The sequence below is a fragment of the Lineus longissimus genome, chromosome 3 (genome assembly GCF_910592395.1).
Source record: "Lineus longissimus chromosome 3, tnLinLong1.2, whole genome shotgun sequence".
Classification (NCBI taxonomy): domain Eukaryota; kingdom Metazoa; phylum Nemertea; class Pilidiophora; order Heteronemertea; family Lineidae; genus Lineus; species Lineus longissimus.
Window position 1 is genome coordinate 13,405,824 of NC_088310.1, and position 20,586 is coordinate 13,426,409.

The 20,586-nt window shown below is 41.3% G+C and overlaps 1 protein-coding gene across 1 annotated transcript; it reads right to left on the reverse strand.

The window, feature by feature from the left end:
* Positions 1–2,688: 2,688 nt before the first annotated feature.
* On the reverse strand, positions 2,689–7,109 carry LOC135484791 (uncharacterized). The gene is made up of 4 exons (XM_064766474.1): positions 6,922–7,109; positions 6,484–6,658; positions 5,823–6,070; positions 2,689–2,749 (listed from the first exon to the last, which is right to left on the reverse strand). The coding sequence occupies exons 1-4, from the start codon at positions 7,107–7,109 to the stop codon at positions 2,689–2,691; spliced, it is 672 nt and encodes a 223-aa protein (XP_064622544.1).
* Between the last annotated feature and the right edge of the window lie 13,477 nt (positions 7,110–20,586).

The following is a 20,586-nucleotide window of genomic DNA, read 5'->3' on the forward strand; positions in this document are numbered from 1 at the left end:
TCATAGCTATAGTGGTTAAGAAACGTGCCATAGTTACACTCAAACGACCAATCTCATATGATATGTGATGTATCCCTGCTAGGAGAACCTACCATAAAAATGTTATTGAAAACGAATCACTAATAAGCGAGATATCACACTTTCTAGGTTTTCACTTTTGGCCCCCTGGTGGCCAAGTCGAGAATCAAACCGGACTGAAATTCAGGGTCAGAGGTCAGCTGACCTAGAGGGTCCTTTGTACAAAGTCTCAAGTTCATAGCCTTAGGGGTTAACAAACGTGCCACAGTTACGCTAAAATGGCCAATTTAAGCCGTTTGACCTCTGCGACCTTGACAAGAACATCAAATCAAAAACCCGTATCATATGTGATGTATCCTTGCTAAGAGTATCTACCATAACATTTTTACCAAAAACTAATCAGTAATAAGCGAGATATGGCACTATTCAATTTTTTTGTTTTGGCCCCCTGGTGGCCCAGTTAAGAATCAGACCAGACCGAAAATCAGTGTCACAGGTCATCTGACCTAGGGAGTCATGTGTACCAGGTTTAAAGTTCATAGCTTTAGTGGTTAAGAAACGTGCCATAGTTACACACAAACGGCCAATTCACACCATTTGACCTCTGTGACCTTGAAAATAAGGTCAAATCAAAAACCGTAGGATATGTGATGTATCCTTGCTCTGAGTACCTACCATAAAAATAGAATTGAAAACAAGTTACTATTAAGCGAGATATTGCACTTTTTACTTTTTTTAGTTTTGGCCCCCTGGTGGCCAAGTCGAGAATAAGATCAGACTGAAATTCGGTGTCAGAGGTTAAATGATGTAGGGAATCAGGTGCACCAAATTTCAAGTTCATAGCTTTATTGGTTAAGAAACGTGCCCCAGTTACACTCAAACGGCAAATTTACGCCATTTGACCTCTGTGACCTTGAAAAGTAGGTCAAATCAAAAACACGTACGATATGTGATATACCCTTGCTAGGAAAACCTACCATAAAAATTTCATCAAAAACAAATCACTAATAAGTGAGATATCACACTTTTTAGATTTCCACTTTTGGCCCCCTGGTGGCAAAGTTAGGAATCAGATCAAACCAAAATTCAGCACCAGAGGCTATGTGATATAGGGGGTTATATGTACCAAGTTTCAAGTTCATAGCTTGAGTGGTTAAGAAACGTGCCATAGTTTACACTCTAATGGCCAATTTACGCCATATGACCTCTGTGACCTTAAAAACAAGGTCAAATTAAAAACCCGTAAAATATAAAATGTATATTTGCTATGAGTACCTACAACAAAAGTTTTATCGAAAACAAGTCACTAATAAGCGAGATATCACACTTTTTAGATATCGACATTTGGCCCCCTGGTGGCCAAACAGAGAATCAGATCGGACCGAAAATCAGTGTCAGAGGTCAGCTGACCTAGGGCATTCTGTGTACAAAGTTTCAAGTTCATAGCCCTAGCAGTTAAGAAACGTGCCACTGTTAGGATACGACGACGACGACGACGACGACGGACACAGCGCTATCATATAGACTCCCCTTACGGTGAGCCAAAAACAAGCTTACGCGCCTGCATAGTGTGTAGAGAGGAACCAGTTCTTTTCAGGACCATTCCGACACTGTTTACAGCATGCTCGTTTACAGTAGAGCATGTGAACCTTTGTTCTTGAGGATGATGAGAGCATGCAAATTAATGCATTGGCGATCCCCGAGGGCGTGGCCTTCCAGGGGTTGGCCACGGTGGTCCCTAACTGTGACCGACCAGTCATTTCTATATAGTCCCTTTATAGATGCAAACTGGCTATACAGTAAATAACAAAGCCAAGAATAAATAAATTACTCGGCCGCGCGTCAGTTTATGTAGGCCTATTAGAAGGCCCAGAGACACGGGAGGGTCGCACCCACCTATGGCCTTTTATGTCAAATATAGCAGCAAATATATTACATGTATAAACAAATATAGATGGTTGAACGACGAGAATAAGTTATCGTACTAACTTCGCGATTCGACAAAAGGGTGCGATCACAGTAAGGTATCGCACCAACAAAACATTTGATGATCAAGGCTAAAATGTTATCGCGGCCGTATACTAGATGTCTAATAGACGCGCAGATCAGCGTTAACAATGCTAACATCTTACCAGTGTATAACGTTTAACAACAGCAGAATGGGGTGCAAATAATGTCCTCAAGGCCACTGTGTTCTCCTGGATCAAGTCCAAGATCACACAGTGCCGCAACCCTCTCCCAAAACTTTCTAACTCTGATCTGAAACAAAAACAAATGTACATGTAATACATATGAAACCTCTTGCTGGCTGACTAACTGGCTGTTTTAGAGTGAAGCATGTCCATTTAGATGCCGATTTAGAAAATGTGCTCCACCTTCACTCAGGTTTTACTTCAAAGTTTCCATTTCGTAGTTTACAAAGTTTCCATTTCGTAGTTTACAAGATTCCTGTCCTTAGTTATCCAAAGAAAAAAAGTGACTGCAAATCAGTCCGAGCCCTGGATATACATGTACTGATCTTGGTCTTGAATATTGGCAAAATCATGACTTACCTGTATAATCCAAGAGAATAGAACTTTATCAATCTCCTTACGACAGCTCGTAAATCGCCAAAATTTGGGTTTGGGCTTACACCAGCTGCAAGGAGGAGGGAAGTTCCATCCTCTTGGGTTATGTCATCCACGGTTGTAATAATCGATACCATATCTGCCTTCGTCGCAGCCGTACTGAGCTGAAATACAAAATTTGCAGCAAAATATCAGTTACATTCTTAAGTACTGAACCGGCATTTCAACCCAATATAAGGAACCACATATCATGGCTATGATGCAACAAAGAATCTTGTGTATCCAGTTTTGAATTTTTATCATTAGAAATTCAAGTTGTCTGGCCAGGAAAATATCAAATAATCAAAAAGGAAAATCCTCAGTCATATCTTGAAAGCTGCAGATTTGAATCATGATCAGCCTTATAATATTGACTGCAGCATTGCAGGGTGATTCATCATATTTTTCTTTTGTTCCACAATGGTATGATGGTATTTTGAGAATAGGGAAAATGAAACGGCCAGGGGCCATTGTGCTCACCGTAAGTATTTTTAGTAGACAGTTACAGTGCTACAGTATGTAGGCCTCTCATAATTTATACATGCATCTGTGACCAGTTCAGAGCCGGCCCTGGCCAAGTGGTGAATCCGAGACTTGTGGTTCCAAGCTTGTAGAGTCTAGGTGAAAATGATAGTGAAGAAACGTGCCACTCCATGACAATGGTCACGGTGAATATATTTTTAACTTTGACCTCAGTGACCCTGACAGGTAGGTCAAATAACAAACCAGGGTGATATGTGATGTAGACACATCCACCTGACCATAACAATTTCATCACTCGTTACACTACAGCAATCGGCAAAAAACGATTTCCAAGATGGCCGCCTAATTAAATCTATGGCACCAAATAAATCAAAAAATGAAGAAAATGTAAGATAGAACTCAGAAAAGAAAAAAGGAAAAGATGAAAAATAAAAATATTTTTGGCTGTCCTTGACCGGGGTTTGAACTCACGACCTTTGGATTGCCACAATACGAGGAAAAACCCACAAAACATGCAATTTCGGCCATATTTGAATTCCGATCTGGCTGAAACTTGGCATACAAATAGTGGCTTCTTAGATGCATCATTACACAAAATTAAAACTCTTTACATTGAACAACGACAAAACGTACCAAGAACAGTTAAGTTTTCAACTTTGACCTCTGTGAACTTGAAAGGTGGGTCAAATCAAAAACCCGTAAGATATGTGATGTATCCTTGCTGGGAGTACCTACCATGAAACTTTTATCAAAAACAAATCAGTAATAAGCGAGAAATCACACTTTTTGAGTTTTGAGTTTGGCCCCCTGGTGGCCAAGTCAATAATCAGACCGAACCAAAATTCAGTGTAAGAGGTCAACTGACCTAGGGGGTCATTTGTTCAAAGTTTCAAGTTAATAACTGTTGCGGTTGAGAAACGTGCCATAGTTACACTCAAACAGCAAATTTACGCCATTTGACCTCTGCGACCTTAAAAAGTAGGTCAAATCCGAAAAATCGTGCAACATCTGAGGTAACCTTGCTAGGGGTCCCTGCCATAAAAATTTCATCAAAAACAATTTGCTAATAAGCAGGCTATTGCACTTCTTACTTTTTCTGTTTTGGCCCCCTGGTGGCAAAGTCAAGAATCAGATCAGGCTGAAATTCAGCACCAGAGGTTATCTGATATAGGGGGTTATATGTACCAAGTTTCAAGCTCATAGCTTTGGTGGTTGAGAAACGTGCCATAGTTACACTCAAACGGCCAATTCACGCCATTTGACCTCTGCGACCTTGAAAAGTAGATCAAATTAAAAACCCGTAAGATATATGATGTATCCTTGCTATGAGTACCTACCACAAAAGTTTTATCGAAAACAAGTCACTAATAAGCGAGATATCACACTTTTTAGATATCCATATTTGGCCCCCTGGTGGCCAAGTAGAGAATCAGATCGGACAAAAATTTAGTGTCACGGGTCATCTGACCTAGGGGGTCATGTGTACAAAGTTTAAAGTTCATAGGCCTAGCGGTTAAAAAACGTGCCACTGTTTTTGAAATAGGATACGACGGACGACGACGACGACGACGACGGACGACGACGGACGACGGACACTGCGGTATCGTATAGACTCCCCTACGGTGAGCCAAAAACGTCAGAGAAAAACACCTTTGCAACTATACTCTGACCAACTCTAAGATAGCCAACTTTGTAATAGCCAAATCAACCACATCATACCTTGGTTATAAAGTCCCTCACCACCTTGGAAGGGATGTCAACGATTCCAGGGCAGGCAGCATCAAAACCTGTCACCAGGTATTCGTATACAGCTGGTGAAAGTACTGCCACTGAGGGCCCCCCGTGCACAAGAATTGTGGCCATTGCTCGCCCAGCCCAATAGTAGAGCTGCTTCTCCATATTTTCAGCATTGTGCGTAACGGTCAGGGCACAATCCTTGTATGCTGTTGCCTGAAAGATACCCCTCCGTCCGCTGCACATGTCCTGCAGCAAACGGAAGAGAAATTCCATCCTAGGGCCACCGTCATCCACTGTGCCCAAAGAGTAAAAAAACCGGACCTCAATGGGAACCGTGTTGAGGAAATCCTCCTTGCTCCATTCCCTTACGAAGCTGAGAAATGGCAGGCGCCGACTTGTAGTGACCTTCCTTGTTGTGGTTGGTTGTGCCTGTGGCCCGAAGAGCTGCTGGACATGCTGTTTAAGTATATTGGTTGGGTTGAAGGCAACCTCAGGGTCATTTTCATTAGGAAAGAATTGTATTGTGTAGTAAAGAAGTGAAAAAGGATGGTTACTGCATGTTTTGGTAATTTTCTTTGGAGGGGGGGGGGGGATCTGGAGACTAAAAGGCTTATACTAAAGACTTACATGTTGGTCACATACATTTATTCATTTAATTATTGTCTGTGACTCTTTGGGCTCTGTAAAAAAAACCTGTTACCTGTGGTTATGACGAAAGGTAATTATTAGGTCATGTGGTGACTGACCCAAGGAAAAGCTAAAGAAAGGTTGAGTTATAGTGTTCTCCCAGAAAGAGTGAGAAGCCAAACTGAAGATAGTTGGTGTGCCGGGGTGTGCCCTCCCTCCAAAATGGACACTAAACTTCCACTTGAGATCCCAGCCAAAGAACGTTTTCAAGAAAAAATGCTGCCGCAACAAAATGATATAAACCTTATCTGATATCATAATTCAGCAGCACTTTCATAACTTAACACTTACGGAACAGGAATGTTTACTGGAATTCCGTCTTCCAATAGCTGGACGTCTTCCGCAGTTTCAATGCAGCCATCCTCCACATGTACAATCTCACTCTCTGCCTGTATAATTGAGACAGCAGGAATGTGTGGGGTGCCCATCTGAATACGAGGGTGGGATATTACAGGCAATAAAGGCTCCGACGGCTCCAATGATGTAGTTGCAGTTATGATCGGTATGGCTGGTGTTGTTAGTTCGTTGTCATCTGAAGACTGAAACAAGACATGACAAGATGAATGAAGATGCCGAGCAGACCTTGGACATCACCAGAGCCAATGTGTTCACCGGTCGAACTAGCATAATACATGTAGGACAAACTTCATACAACTGATCACAGACACTGTGAAATTGAATAGACTCTGTCTCAGTTCACCCTTCTCTTTTCTTTGCCAATTTTCCTAATTACTGCCCTTCCAAATTTCTGGAAGTAACACCAAGTCCTTGAAAAGACCCTAAATAGAAATTACCTTCGAAAACCTAATGATCAGGTTTACGTTAGGTATTAGATGCAAGTTATATAGCGTCATTCTAACGGAAGATGATGAATAATAGACCACAGACAAGACCAGGCACAACAATTATGACAATATGACACAACCAATTCAAACACTCATTATAATATTACCTCTTCATCCAAACAATACAGCTTCTCATCAAAGCCATCCTGAATTCTCTCGCTTGCCATTAGGTAAACATTTCCTTTTCCAGCAAGGTGGAAAAGTGTCTCACCATCATATATCGTGCCTGGAGGTATATTCGGCTGGTAGACTTTGTTGCGGTCCGCCTTCATGAAGGTGAACCTACAAATAAAAATGATTACTAGAAATTTAATAAAGAAGGTGTTGTCATTGAATGCAAAGACAAATGTCTACCTATACTTGCCCCCTAAATACTCATTTGAGGATGGGGTGGATATGACAACCACTCTAGTCAAATTATCGAACATTATTGAGAAATTTCTTGATTTTCTGAACAAAGTGGTTGGGTCAACTGTAAAGGCCTAGCTCATTCGTCATCATAGATTGGAAAGTGAAACTTTTATTCGATCATTCAAAGAACTAACCTTGGAATTGCAACAATGTTTCTCAGTTTTTCTCCGAACAGGCTCTCCACCAGTTGTTGCAACTCATCTGATGTGGCATCGGACCTTCTATTTACACAATCGGCCACCCGCCCGTTGGCCCGCATGTCCCCTTTATCTGTCGGAATGGTTGTCATCCCCTTGGATAGAAGGAAAACAGTCTTCTTCATGGTTTTTACTGAAAAAGATCATATCATATTTATATTAATTGATTAAATATCAACCAAAATGTATCTGTATTGACCCAATTGATAACTAGTGGTACCGCATTTGCTGGCAAACGCTAGGATATCTGCACTTAGTGAAATCAGGTTGATGGAAGTGTTATGGAATGGTCACCAATCGGCCATCCTGATTGCAACATCAGCCATTATTGAACTTGGCCTTGATAGTTGGCCTTGATAGTGATACACATGCACACCAAATATGAAATGTCTAGGCAAACTCGTTAAGAATGTAAAGAGGTTACAAGAGTTTGACACACAGACGGACGGACATACGGTTGGACAGACAATCCTGATAAAACAATATACCCAAACTTTCTCCAAAAGTGCGGATATAATAAGAACTGGGTTCATGCTGTCTAGATAGTAATGATTTCTAGATAGAGTGGAGCAAATTATTGAGGGCTCCAAGTCAAGTCAGCGTGGGTGTAACATGGGGGCAGGCAGGAAAAAAAAGAAAGCGAAATGACATCCATAGTAAATAACACAAAGTAAAACTGTTTTGAAATCATCCAAGGGCTTCTCATGTAATTGCAACATAGCAGTGCTATAGTAAAGTCAAATGTACCTTTCTTTACGGTGGCCTGGCTTGGTTTTGCACTAGCAGTTGCAGTTGCACGTGGCCCTTGACTCCTTATCCTACTGCAGGTTGGGGAAAAAACAGATCGCAACTCATCCCCCATAGTTCTGGCTGGTAACAAGGATGTGGTTGGCTGGAATATAAACAAATAAATTATGAAAGTAAGAAATCCGGCCCTTCACCATTTTTACCTACCTTTACCAGTCCATGCGAGTTGCTCATTAAATCGGATAACACCAGTTTGATAGGGTACATTTGTGCACTCGGTCAGACTCGATTATAAAGTGATGCAGGGGATTCAACGCTCACCTTACATATACCGGTAGCCTACAATGAGTAGCTAGCTGTACGGTTCAGCAGGGCCAAGTCATTGATATATTCGCGGGGCACAGGGTGGTGGTGGTTGGGGGGGGGGCCTGTGCCGATGACGATGCTCTTGACCTGAATTTGCATGCATGATATTGATAATGATAGTGCTGCTAGGACGTGCCATACTCCACAGATGAGATAGCTGATAGGCCTATGCAAGGATGGCCATGCCATGACACATCTACATGATTGGCATTCACATCTACATGATTGGCATGGCGGGGTGGAGGGGAATTAGTGTCACCGACATGCCAGTAGGCCTAGATGTGATGTGATGTCATGGACCAGGGGCGCTCTAGCAGGGGGGGGGCAGGGGCACCAAAATATGTGTTTTTTACCGTGATTTTGGCCGAAAACTTCGAAAAGTGTCATTTTGCCCCCCCCGACCAAAAAGCTAGCTACACCCCTTATATAAATGATACGGCTAGGCAAAAAAATGTCAATTTATAGCTTTGGCTCAAGAGTAATGTATAACAATGAATGACGTCAAGTATAGGCCTATAGAGGTTCTTCACGTGACGTCATGACGTGACGTTTTGACGGCCAAAATGGCCGCCTGCCAATGCATTTTCCTTTACGTCGTGACGCGTTGACGGCCAAAATGGCCATGCAAAACCATTGTCGACGTCATCATGTGACGTCAGTGAAGAACCTCTATACATTACATAACTCTATGAATTGTAGTATCACTCAGTGCATCATCATGCTCACAGCTCAGCATGCTCAGTGACAGTTTTGTTGTCAGTTACATGTGGTCAAATGTCATTAGCAGTGTCAATGCATTGCGGATTGGATCAGTTGGCATATGCAGCCTATGTCATGGTGTCCCGGCATGATGTCCGGGCATGATGTATAATGGTGTAGCCTATACATGTAGGCCTAGCCTTTAGCATAGCCTATGCATGCTCACCTGCATGACCTGAATCGCTGGCGCTGCTGCTGCTGCTGTTGTCGTTGACCCCGCTGGTAGTGGTAGCTGGCGCCCTATCCCTGCCATGTACTGATGATCGAGCAGCTGCCGGACGATGCCACGTACGCCTTCGGGAGCATCGGTCGTATTACGACGGAGATCTCTTAACATATCCTCCATTTGAGAGTCCTGGAAGAGTCGATCAAGCTCAGCCTGCTGCATGTGCTGCCTCGCCATCCTCAAAATGTCAAAGCTGACAGCTCGCGCGCCGACGTCTGACGTCAGGGATTTATGCGTGATTCTTGATCCTGGTCACGTGAGTCTTGGGGAGTTTTTATATCTTGAGGGAATTTTTTGTCTTGTTGAGGCGAATTCTTTTTCTTGAGGGAGTTTTTATATCTTGAGAGAGTTTTTATATCTTGAGGGAATTTTTTGCCTTGAGGGACCTTTTTAATGTTGAGGCGAATTCTTTTTTTTATGAGGGAGTTTTTATATCTTGAGGGAAATTTTATATCTTGAGGGAATTTTTTAATGTTGAGGCGAATTCTTTTTCTTGAGGGAGTTTTTTATATCTTGAGGGAATTTTTTGCCTTGAGGGACTTTTTTAATGTTGAGGCGAATTATTTTTCTTTGAGGGAGGTTTTTTTTATCTTGAGGTGTTTCCTCTTTCTTGCGTCTTTTGTTTTGTTTTGAGGGTGTTTCTTTAAAGTTTTGGTTGAAGTTCATGATTGTTGGTAGAGAATTTAGAATATCTTGAGATATTTTCTTGTGTTGAGTTTATTCCGCTTTGGCATTCCATGCGAGCTACTTGAAGTGTTCCTTTCCCGCTAATATTATCAGTGCAGTGCCCTAGTAAGCTAATGTCATATCGATGGAGACTGTTCACTCTTACTTGAAATACTTTTTGTTATTTGTAATCTTACTTGTAACTTTGTGGGCATAACAATGGCCTCTGGGTAGTTTTTCTTCATTAATCTGTCTTTGTGGAGGACTGATGTTTTAGTTATTGGAGATATTTAAGTGGTGGCAATATCAGATAACCCTCGTTTCAGTCGTTATACATGATAATTATGACATTGCTTGTAATTTCGTTGGCATAACAATGCCCACTGGGTAGTTTTTCTTCATTAATCTGTCTTTGTGCAGGACTGATGGTTTAGTTTATTGGACATTATGTAAGTGGTGACAATATCAGATAACCCTTGTTTGTTGGCATAACAATGCCCACTGGGTAGTTTTTCTTCATTAATCTGTCTTTGTGGAGGACTGATGTTTTAGTTATTGGAGATATGTAAGTGCTGACAACATAAGATAACGCTTGTTTGAATTGTTATAAAGACATGATAATTATGACATTACTTGTAATTTCGTTCGCATAACAATGGCCAGTATGTCTACATTTATATCACATAAGTTTTTGAAACTGATTTGTGTTTGAGGACATGGTAGAGACAAAATAAAGCTTAAAAATGGAGATGAATTGTTTATTTCCTTTTTCTTTGCTTCTTTGTTTAGCTATTGTGAAAGGATGAAGAGGACACTTTTTAGTCGGACTTTCTTGGAAATTGTACGTGGAGTGGGCAAATATTGGAAGAAATTTCGTTTGTTTTTACAAAGTTCTTTATTTTCCCCATGTCATCCCATTGGCTTTCAAAATAGACATTTCAAATGCTGTTGAAGAAGTGCATGATCTCCAGGCACATGCAATACTATCCAGAACGTGCATTTAAATTTACTACCGGTGGTCTAGAAGAACTAGACTAGAAACAGAATCTACAGAAATGCAACTGCGTATATGCAGGAATTGGGAAAAGCGGTGTGGAGTGAGTGTCAATAATGTAGGCACAGCACAGTATGGGAAATCTGATATTTGCAGACTGATGTATTTTCGTAGCATTTTATGGGAAAACGCAGTGAAGTAAAAGCTTTCCTTTGCAAATCAATTGGATTGTGGGATTTTGGGGGCAGTTTTTAACTTTTGGGGCCCAATCAGGCCTGAACAGTGTAGTGTAGTTCATCAGCCTTAGTATAGATGGCTCTGCTGCTGTTGTGGACTTGTAGGAGGGTTGTTCACCAGGTTTTTTTCTGTGGTCTGTGAAGTGTGGAGGATCTTTTCTTGACGAAAAACCGGCACTGAAAGGGTGATAATGGTTGGTTGCCCAAAAAAGGGGGGCTACATCCCTTTTGCCCCCTAAATCTGCACCAGTGCCCAATGAGGCTCAATATGACATACAGATATAGAGGGTCTGTCACATGAGACTAAAACCTGTGGTCCCTTCTTTTTAAGTGTCTATGCCAGGGCAAGTAAAAGACCCCACATAGATGACAGTAGCATATAGACTCCAAACCTCGGGCCAAAACACAAGTAAACAAAAAGGCCTTTGGCCTTAATTGATGATTGTTAAGTACCATATCATAACAGAAACTGGAAACAATTAACTGGGAAACCAGGACGGAATGAGTGCTTAACATTTCGGGACCACATAAAGACTTGAAAGGGTGATGCTTGGTGAAATACTGTGTGGCCCTTGGCCGTAAGACAATCTTCCAGTCTCCATGTACAGTAGAACCTCGATTGTGGACCACCTCGGTGAGTGGACCACCTCACCTAAGTGGATCGCTTTAGACCAGTCCCGAATATTTTATCATTGATTTCCATTAACTGGCCGTCGGTAAGTGGACCACCTCGGTATCCGGACCGGACCACCTCAAATTGCCAGTCCCAAAGTCCAAAATGGGCATCCTAAGTGGACCAGTGGGACCAAGATCTCAGATTAAGTGGGACAGGCAACAAACTTCAAGGGCATGTGTCATCTCTAATTAGCGATAATTAGTAATAATTGGCACCTTAGGCAACAATGCAGCAGAGACAATACCAATAATTTGCATTCATTCAATTAGAACAGTTTGGTTACAGATGATGAGTTGTTGTTGAGAAACACGATGCACATATCAAAAGGTTTCGCCCCTGTTGTTTCATTCACATTTCGCGCCAAAATGACGTAAGCCACCGAGCTATTTTTAGACGCGTGGACTGGGCGAAACGAGTGTGTCGCCACATCGAAGGCCGAAAAAACATGTTTGAATCAAATATCGACGATGCCAAAAAAATCGAGTCAATGACATAAACACTGTTGTTTGAAAAAATCGAAACATTGAACGAAATCAACACCTTTTCAGTGCACGGCAGTTAGACAACAATGTGCCTTAACAATTTATTTGATCACATGACTCCTGTGGAATCTCCGATCTGATTGGTTGATCTGCAAATATGACGCCTTCGTGGTAATTTGCATGATTTATGAAGTAATTTCCCTTGACCAACTTTGAACGCGTCGATTATGATAATAAAAGGGAGGGACCCAAATCGGAAGTGAATAATAATTAGGTCATGTGCCAGGAATGGTTACTGCGTAATTAGTTTTTGGGTACTTCGTCAACTGGCGGAGAAATTTGCTGATGCGCCAAATCCCGTGCGAGTTTCTTCGATATTTCGCCGGAAAATCAGTTTAAAACAGGTAAGATCGGTTCATATGCCAAGAATTCGTACATGGTTACGAAGAACCCATATCGAGATACTCTTATGAACCAAGAATAGAAACTAGCAAGGCTTTATAAACGTAAACAGAATGATGAAAAGGGAAAATTATATGGTAATTTCTCATCTTGGTGGTGTATGCTACAATGTGGAACCAACTACACGGCTCGTCGATGGTGTAGCAGGAGATTTGCTTGACCAACTTTGAAAATCGCAAGCCCGGGTCTCCTGGTCGTATTCCTTATTATATACCAAGCCGCTTTGGTTACTCAACCCGCCGTTGGCGCGGTGGTCGGCAGGCTATTCATAGTAACAAGACCGAGGGATTTCTCCACAAGTAAAAATTACCTAGCTAACGGCCGTGAGTGCTTTCCGACCCAATTTCCATGATCACATTTGCTTCCTCGGCAGTGAAGTACGCCATGATGCTTTTTAAGTGACGTCACGCATCTTGCCTCCAGGAATATTGGGAATATGCATGTACAGCAACAGCAGCGCTTTCAGCGGCCACGCATCCTGGAAACCAGGCCTTTTCTGTCAATTCTCGAAACCGCTATTATGACACACGAATCCCTTATCCAATCACAAACGGGTATGCCTTCCCGGGAAGCGAAATTTTTTTCTGCAGGATACTTCTGCCACAGTGTACATCTGACAGCCAATCACAATTGGCGCGATCTTTGACGTCACACTGTTTATTTATGCATGATAATGCAAATACAATGGACGATACCGAGTCGCATGCCGAGTGCCACTTCAACTGTGAATGTGACAATAGTTCATTGTCTGACCCCAATTATGCTCAACTCGAGGTTTGTGTCGTAGTGTTTAGGAATGAATTGCACAGATTCATTGTAAAATTGATGATATTATGCGTACGAAAGAGGCATCAGCTGATCTGATCGCTACATTGCAGTGCATGCATTGATTTGTGAAATTTTAAGGGGCAGTGACACTGACAGTGTTGCCAATGTTGATAATTATTAAAGGGACAGTGTATCCGATGTCTCGCGATTTGTGAAATTTTAAGGGGCAGTGACACTGATAGTGTTGCCAATGTTGATAATTATTAAAGGGACAGTGTATCCGATGTCTGCTGTTGATTTTGGTAGTTTGAACATTGTTGAAGGGCCATTGTATAAAACACATTTTGACAAGCAAACAAAATAAATTGAATGGTGGCGTCACGTATGCATATACAGCAGAACTAGTTACACGGTTGACAGATAAACATTCAACCTCGGCTATTTTGCCGAGCACAGTGCGCCTTTAACAGACAAGTCCAATAAATACAGTCCACTCGACAATGAAAATACATGTTAAGATACTGCAAATAAATATATTTTAGCTAATATACTCCTCTAACCATTTGCTAACTTGTTCTTTCCAAGATTATCAGAACACGTGGCATTGTTGACATTATTGCGCCATGTGGCAAGATGATGTCAACAAAGACACGTGCTTGCCTTGAATTCTGATTGGCGCTCAGATGTACACTATGCCAGAAGTATCCTGCAGAAAAAAATTTCGCTCCCGGGAAATCAATTTCATGAATATTAATTATCCGATGCTAATCGCGGACGGCCCATAAAAGGAAACGCCTGAGGCCGGGAAAACCCCCTGGATTCCATGGTTTTGGGCCAAATTCATGCAACTTTGGGAGCAAAATGACACGTTAATTTCGTATCAGTTGTACGTGCAATCTTTATGATTGTAAAGTATATGTCTTCGAATCAATAAAACAGTTTCTGATGGGAAACTTTATCGGTTTTAATAATGCCTTGTGCATGGCCCCCGCTCCATGAATAGAAATGCATCGCGCAATGTTGCGCTACACTAGATGGGGCCACCGTTGGCTCCATAAATGAAACAAACTTTTTGATATGTTTAATATACATGTATAATTGGCATATTATGTACTTGTAGGGCCACATAAATAGCAGGCCTACTTGTATTTTAGTCTGGTCTGCCATCTTGGATTCAGTAAGTGGACCACCTCGTCTACACTTGGTCCAGTCCCTTGGGTGGTCCACTTACCGAGGTTCTACTGTATATCACAAGAAATCAGCCAATACCTTACTTTTTAAAAGCTATTATAATGTTTCATGTTTACAAGCATTTATTATCCAGAGCTTTTTAAAGTAATATTTGTGTGAAATTCCTTTTCAATATTTGTGTACAATGTATGTTTTATCTTTGTAAAGTGCCCTAGAGCAGATATTCGGATTAGGTCACAATAAATTCTGTATAATAATAATAAGAAGAAGAATCATACTAGTGTGGGGTGCTCTTTGCAATGTCACTGGCAATAGCCTAGCTAGATTGACAAGAGAACTGACAGAGAACAGCTGTGCAGTACACATTAGAAAATAACTGCATCAGTTCACTATTTCTTTCAGCTAACAGACGAGTAGCGGTACCGGCTGCTGCTCACGCCATCCTGCCTCGAAGATGCCTGTAAAAGTCCCTGCACTCAAGACTCCAAGTTCACCTTGGTGAAATAACTACTTGTGTTGTCCTCTTTCCTTCCTCTTCCTTCCTTCAACATCAATGTATTCTCTAACAATCAGTTTGGTACAGGGCTTGATGGAAAATCCATTGCATTGCTCATAAACTTTTATTAATATCTGTAAATCCATTGCATTGCTCATGGACTACTATTGTTTTCTGTAAAGGTACACTCTTCTTGCAGTGGTTATCCTGCCACTTTTCATATACTGTGCTAACCACTGCGAAAGTGTGAGCCTTCAGCAGTGGCAAGCTGGCAACAACACTACTTTGGCACTTTTTTAACCTATTCTACTGTGGCCTGTAAATAGGTCATGTCTTTCTTTTCGTAATTTAATTTTTGATGTTTTTACAAATGACCACAGCGTAATTACTCCTGGTAATTATTTTCGCCACAGCAATGCTGAAATTAATTATATAAGAAGTGTATAGCACATACAGACCACCGTCACATTGTTGTGCTGGTTGTATGGCTACTGCAGTCAATCCAATTCAATTTCTGAGTCTGAAGAGAGGATGATACACACCACAGTTCCAAGAGGCAGGGTGCAGAGTGTAGTGTAAAGCAGGCTTATTCGATGAACTTCACAGGCTCCAGTAATATCGAAAACAAAGTCTGTATTACCTGGCTGCCGTCTTTCCCGATGGTGATGAAGTTTGCACTGAGAAAGGCATTGCACATGTAACGTTTTTTCTCCAAAATAATGTCACATTCCAAATCACTTTTCCATTAGATTATGAATGGAACAAATAACAGAATCTTTACCAAAACATGTCACAAAATGTCTGAGGAAACCATTTTGATAGTCAAGGGGGCCACATGTCCTTTCCTGATTTCCTTGGATAAAGGCAGTCTCCAAGGTTTTTCACGTGATGTCACGACGTGACTTTTTGACAACTAGACGGGCCACCTGCCAATGCATTTTCCTTTACGTTCACAGCCAAAATGGCTGCGCAGAACCATTGTCGACGTCATTATGTGACATCAGTGAAGAACCTTGATAGGACAGAAAAATCAATAAAATCAAAAAATCATATGATATATTGTGTGGTAGCACCAGTAAAGCCTACCTTGAAAATTTGGTGAAAAACGGACGTTCACTAAGGGACCTATATGGCACTTTTTTTCTACACAAAGCGCACCCGGCAGCTAAACCATGAACCACATTGGGTCGGATTTCGAAAGGAAACCATGTCTACTGACAGAGCATACATGCACAAAAGATAAATCGAAAATATTCACTTGTTCTTTAAAAGTTATCGAGCGGACAAGCGAAATGTCCCATGATCAAATGATTGAGTGATCAAGTGACTCGCATACACTGTCACGTCAATCGAGTAATCAAGTGATCAAGTGACTCCCATACACTGTGAGTGACGTGAAGCCCACTGCTGCGCTGTGGGAAAAACAGAAAACGGGTATATTTCCTCATGTTGTCCTTTCCCGTGTTTCTATCCCTTGAAAAGATTGGTTTTTTAAACTGCTTTATCAAATGTGCAGCCATGCAGTCAAAATTCTTCGCACACTGGCCCAACCACCCAGTCCTTCGTCTTTACACACTCCTTCTCAATTAAAAAGATGTAGATTATTCAGGCTAATCTACAAAACGATGTATGATTACATTTCATGTGGCAAAAGTGACATTTTACATCAATAAAAAGAAAGAATGGATTCAATGGAAAACCCAGGGACACAAATTTCACATAGCTTTCTGTTAAAATCTTTCCACAATTGGTGGAACAGATATATTCCAAGCAAGTGCTACCTAAGGGATTTCACCACACATTTCTTGCAGAGGAAGCGTTCTTAGCTTATGAAATTTGTGTTTCGGCTCGTTTAGTTATTGGTTAATGTGCTGTTCCACCTGAGAGCCAACTACAACCTGCCATCTTCCGTATACTTACACAACATTGATGACAGACTGAAGCTCCTCCAAAAGGAAGTCATCAGCCTGGGCAGGGGAAGACAATGCACAACCAACAAATGAACAAGTAACAAAAAACAGACATTTGCAGGTTAGTGCAATCGTTAAAACAGCAGCAGAACAAAAGCTTGAAGCAGCAAAACATGCAAGGCATGCCTACCAAAAGAACAAATAAGCAATTCCATGCAACAAGTCATCAGCATCAACACACCTTTTTAAAAAAAGTCCTTTGGTTTACAGATGACCCATTATGGAAATGCTTAGGAATAGGATAATTATGTTGTTTGCTTGTGTCTAGTACAAGAAACAACCATCATCTGAAATTCCTAGGGCTCTGTAGAGGTTAATTAATCCTGCATTTGCCTAGGCTTAGACTATGACATCCCACTTAGCAGCATTTCAAAGCACCCTTAGGGGAGAGGCCACTATTAACATTTGGGCCCCTGCTGGCCAAACTGAGAATCAGAAAAAGACTGCAGTTTAGTCTAAGAGTATAGGGGTACATTCGTACCAAGTTAGGGATCTGTAGCTACAGCAGTGACAAAACGTGCCGTCATTGTAAAATGGCGGTGCCATAGGAAGACTTTGACCTCTGTGACCTTGAGAAGTAGGTCAAATCAAAAACCCACATTTATGAAATGTATCCTTGCTAGGAGTACCTACCATAAAAATGTTATGAAAATCAGACCACTATTAAACGAGCAATCAAACATTTTAACTTTGTACATTAAATTTGGCCCCGGGTGGCCAAACTAAGAATTTTTCAAAATGCCCGCCTGGCACCCATATTGGCTATCACATTTGATAACAAGAGGCCCAAGGGCCTGGCGCTCAGCTGGATCACCTAATAACATAGGACTGAGGGTGTAAAGTAGTAAATATCAGCTTTACACTACTGTTTGAAGGTCAAGAGAACACGTTATACCACTAAGATTTCCAATGCAGAACTGCCAGCTTGATGAAATATGATTGAACTAATCAGCCATGGTATGTAAATATTACAGGAGGCAACGGAAGATATCCCTAGTGCAGTATGTTGTATCGGTAGCTTTACAGAAAAGAAGTGTCAGAGAGGATGAGACTTCTCCATGGACAACTGTGGTATGTCCAGGCTGGGTTGTACAGCACAAGGATACAAAATGATGTCTGTAATTGAGAGGTATCCTGATTTAACAGAGGTCAAAATAAATAGAAATGACCAGTTTGGGACTAACACCACTGTCTTTTTTTTGATAAGGTAGAGATTACAGGAGTCAACAAAATTAATTTTATTGAGAGAAATTAACCTGTCCTGCAGGTGATCATCCTCGGCACCCAGTGGTTTTCCATATGCTCCAGCTCTCGCTATTACAAACCCCTGGGGAAATCCATGCCCTTCAGACGGATTGTAGCGGTAGAAAAAAAAGCGCCCAATCAGAGCGTCGGTTGTATTTGAGTCTCGGAAATTCGTAAACCACGGACACAGGAATTAATGCTCTCAGATGCACTATCAATTGTATAGTCTTTTGCGCCATAGGGCTCGGGTCCGAGGTAGGTTAGTTAAATTTCAATCAGCGCCATGAAACGCGTATTTTCATTAGCTGCTATTTTTAGAACATCCGGGTATTTAGGTTATCAGAACAGCCACCCTTCGCTGTCGATTCTAATGGATTTTCTCAGGGTTTTGTATCGGACGTAGGAGTATCAAAAACCTGAAGCTCAGGATGGCAGGTGATTGGAATTTACAATACAAAGGGTCGTTTTCATATTTGAAAATCCATTCATAATCAAGGGCTACCTCTGACTAAAACAGCACCCATAAACAATAGACCGCCAATTTGACCCCAGCTCCTAACTGCGGGAAAACCCAAGTCCAGCAACCAAAAGTACCAAAAATACATTTTCGTTTACATTTGAACTGCACACATGCGTTTGTTTACAATTTCCCGCGAAATCTCGAAAATCAGGTGACCTGCAATCGTGGATTGAAAATAACATTTATCTGGGTTCAGGTCAGCAGGTATACCGGCTGTTCCAATCATCCCCCTACAGCCAGCTGTTCAAAAGGTAATGTTATTCACCCCAAAGGGAGTGCAGGTAATTGATTAAGCCCCTCCATAACTTAACAGCAATGGCTTGGCTTCTGTGAGTGGTAAGGAGAATTGACATTGTCCGATTAAAAATCCCTCATTTCTGCTCCGCTGAAGTAAATTTTTGAATAAAACCAAGACGTTGCATCAGGGTAAGGTGTCACCACCATTCATGCAAAATTTCAAGGCGATCCAACGCCTCTGAATGTGACTTTATTCGTCCCCCTTCTTATATTATTATATAGAAGATTTTAGACCAGCGATGACGTCATTTCTGGTGATTCCCTACGTTGTCCAATGAACGCTTTTTAAAGTGTGCCATTTGGCATGCATTCAAGGCATGGATTAGCATGGTATTTTATCAGCGCTGACAATTGCCGAACAGAATGCCGTAGCTCCGTCAATTTGCAATCAATTTTTATAGGAGTAACATTATTGTGTTGCTTAAAACGTCTACTTTTTACTCATGTAAGAATCGTGGTACTAAAAACTAATATGCAAACAGAATCATGCCGATTCACTACACATACTGTGGGAATTCTCCACTTCAAAATACATCGCGAACAGAGCGTGCACTTCCGATATCGTTTTCACAGAATTGTGGCCAAATTTTCAAGAACTAATTTCTGAAAGTATTCCCTTAACACCTTAGGACTACCCACTGAAAGAAACTAGTGATAATATCGCCTACTTGACTACTTTTTAGCAGAAAATTGGTTACTTGTTGCAAAATCAATCTTCCATCTTTACATTGGTCACAGTGGGTATGCTGAAATATAGTCTGGTTCCCTGGCCAATTCAATGCGCAGAATACAACTGCGCAACTATACGTCATAACCCGGGCTTTTGAATCGTCAAAAAATCTGTCAAATGTGCCTGTAGCGCCAACTGGCGGTGGAAACTAAACTAATTCCATTACAAGTCAAATTGAAAAATTATTAAAAAATATTCGGCCAGATTTGAAAACAATATTTCCTCTGTGGCCCGACGTATAAAGGAAAGAAGTTTAAACTTCCCGATGACCTCATTCGCCGAATGTAGGTCGGATCGCGCTGATTTTTGGTTTCTGAGTTCCCCTTGGGCTACTCCTAATTTAGCAGCGTCAACAAAGTGCCTAGGCCTTACGGTTACAAAATGCCCAAAATTGACATGGAAGGATGGCAGGACGGACACCATTCCCTTAGTAATATTACCAGCTTCGCTGACTTTGTCAGCTGAGCTAAAAAATCAAGGATTTAGTAGAGAGTAAATAGATATACATCCAGATCAAATTTGGTTGCAATCCGATCATTAGTTTCGGAGTAATAGTACTGTGTTTATTTTTCAAGATGGCTGCCTGGCGGCCATATTCGATGTCCGAACGGCCGAAATTTTAGGGGTGAAATAGAGAATCCCCAGATACATGTCCACACTGGTTTAAAACCTTCTAGCTAAAATAGATAGGAAACATGCTACTGTTCAGTGAATCAGCAAACTTTGACCTCTGTGACCTTGAAAAGGAGGTCAAATCAAAAACCCGGAGGA

Excerpts from the sequence above, each read along its gene's own strand:
- LOC135484791 (XM_064766474.1), bottom strand. The coding sequence starts at position 7,109 with ATGAAGAAGACTGTTTTCCTTCTATCCAAGGGGATGACAACCATTCCG. Across the intron at positions 6,071-6,483 it reads TGTATTGTTTGGATGAAGAG|TCTTCAGATGACAACGAACT; the intron begins GTAATATTATAA and ends GTCTTGTTTCAG. Across the intron at positions 2,750-5,822 it reads CCAGTAAACATTCCTGTTCC|CTCAGTACGGCTGCGACGAA; the intron begins GTAAGTGTTAAG and ends TTTGTATTTCAG.